Source organism: Rhinolophus sinicus, linkage group LG04, assembly GCF_036562045.2.
Source record: "Rhinolophus sinicus isolate RSC01 linkage group LG04, ASM3656204v1, whole genome shotgun sequence".
Lineage (NCBI taxonomy): Eukaryota > Metazoa > Chordata > Mammalia > Chiroptera > Rhinolophidae > Rhinolophus > Rhinolophus sinicus.
In genome coordinates this window covers 21,633,083-21,635,091 of record NC_133754.1, presented here as the reverse complement: position 1 = coordinate 21,635,091, position 2,009 = coordinate 21,633,083, and the positions used below count along the sequence as shown (strand labels likewise).

Here is a 2,009-nt window from a genome sequence, read left to right as displayed (position 1 = left end):
AATGGTGGAAAAGAAGATAATGCACCAGCCCTCTAGCAGTCTAGTGTTCTGCAGCTACATAACACTAATGTATGCATGAGTCCCCGTGACTGTTTTTACAGAATTGTTTTTTAAAAAGAGCATTCAGTTAGATCAATTATGAATTTAACACCTGAAAAAATTATTTCCTCCTTCCCCTGTTTTCATTGAACGTGAACACAGATTCACATCCCAAGCTTTAAAACTCCAATTCCAGTTTGCAGGCCTTTGTTTTCTTACTCCATTTTCACTCTCTAATACATTTATTAGAGCAGTCTGCCTCCCACAGAGTTAAAGGAGGACAATAACTGATAGGAAAAATAAAGAGAAAGTGAGGATGCCTGTGACTAATCAATCATTTTTGTACTATCACATAGTTTTTAAATTCTCATTATTTCATTGGTTTCCTCAACCAGATCATTGGAGTAGGCATAAAGAGGCAGAAGACGTGTTCTTCTGCAATACATCTTTTTTCACAAGACATATGAACTAAGTGTGAAAGATTTTATATTTCACTATACTCACAATTGGAAGAGCAAGTTTTAAGACACATGTTTCCTTTGTGATGCTTATTCTTTACAATATTCATCCACTATCACTGATTGTCAAGGGGAAATCCAGTCGGTTCATTCAGTGTCACTTTTTGAGCAGTACATATTTCTCATTCTAAAATATTTACCACCAATAAAAGTGTATAATTTAAGTAAACTTATTATTATTATTAATTTACTTTTCAGGATTTTATTTGTTTTCCAGGCCCAGACACTGAGCACTGTACATTTTTAGGCTTTTGATTCCAACCCCAATAATACTATGTCACCTTCAAAAGTTTGAATTTTTCTTTTTTCTGGAATGTCAATGATCTTTATGGTTTGCTGGTTATTTCTTCAGATCACACTTCTGCTATATTGTATTATTGTGCATTTTTGTAGCATGCAGGTTTGTTTTCTTTTTCCTGAAGAATCTTATTCCACTCCTCAAGGACCTTTGCCTCTTCCAGAAGGGCTTTTACTTCCTCCTGAAGAGCGTTCTTTTCTTCTCTCAGAGCCTTGTTCTCTTCACGAAGGGCCTGTTCCTCCTTCCACAGAGCCCGTTCTTCCATCTCTAGTGCTATTCCTTCTCTAATTAAGGCTTGTTCCTCCATCTTGATTGCTCTCTCTTGATGATGTAGGGCATTGATTTCCTCATGGAGAGACCTTATTTCTTCTAGAAGAGCTTTTGCCTCATTCTGGAAGGCTTTCTCCTGTTCCCCAAGAGCCTTGATCTGAGCTTCCAGGGCTCGATTCTGTTGCCAGTAAGACTTCCTTTCTGTGTTCAAGGCATTAGTTTTTTCTCCAGGTGGTTTTTGGCTCTCGAAAATCACACTGTTACGCTTCCATAGGACCTGATATTGCTGTCTTAGTGTCTGATTCTCCTCCCGGATTAACTGGTTGTCCATTCGGAGGGCTTTGTTTTCTTGCTGAAGAGCTTTGTTTTCTCCCCATAGGGACTTGTTTTCTCTTCTAAGGGCCTTATTCTCATCCCTGGACACCTTATTGTCTCTCAGAAGATTTTTTCCCATCTCATGAGATTCATGATTGAGCTTATTTTGATCTTGGGTACAAGAGAAAAAAGAAGAAAACAAGCGTAATATCTTTCCTCTTTTAATCCACTTTGATTCAGAGAAAACCATCGTTTCTTAGTGTTCTATCTGAGCAAAATATGTCAACTCCAAATGTTCTGGGTTCAACCAAAGGTGAACTAATGATATTTGCATAAAAAAATCACCTAAATTTGTTGGGAATTTGTTCATATAGAATTGGCTGCTGTGTTCACTTGCACAAGTACTATATATAGCAAGGATCTAAACAAGTCTCAGTCAGGCCCACTGTAGGAGAAAACAGGGCAAATATGAACAGAAGTCAGTAAATTAACTATCACTTCGATGTAACAAACTGAATAAGTTTAAATGAATTTCAAAACATAAATTACGTATTATTAATTCTAGATTA

The 2,009-nt window shown here is 36.9% G+C and overlaps 1 protein-coding gene across 1 annotated transcript; it reads right to left on the bottom strand.

The window, feature by feature from the left end:
• Positions 1-931: 931 nt before the first annotated feature.
• LOC109458357 (uncharacterized) lies at positions 932-1,690 on the bottom strand. Its single transcript, XM_019751888.2, has one exon. It carries the CDS (start codon positions 1,688-1,690, stop codon positions 932-934), a length of 759 nt encoding a protein of 252 aa, XP_019607447.2.
• Positions 1,691-2,009: the final 319 nt, after the last annotated feature.

What these genes read in the sequence shown, in the direction of transcription:
- LOC109458357 (XM_019751888.2), bottom strand. Translation starts at nt 1,690, where the DNA reads ATGGTTTTCTCTGAATCAAAGTGGATTAAAAGAGGAAAGATATTACGC.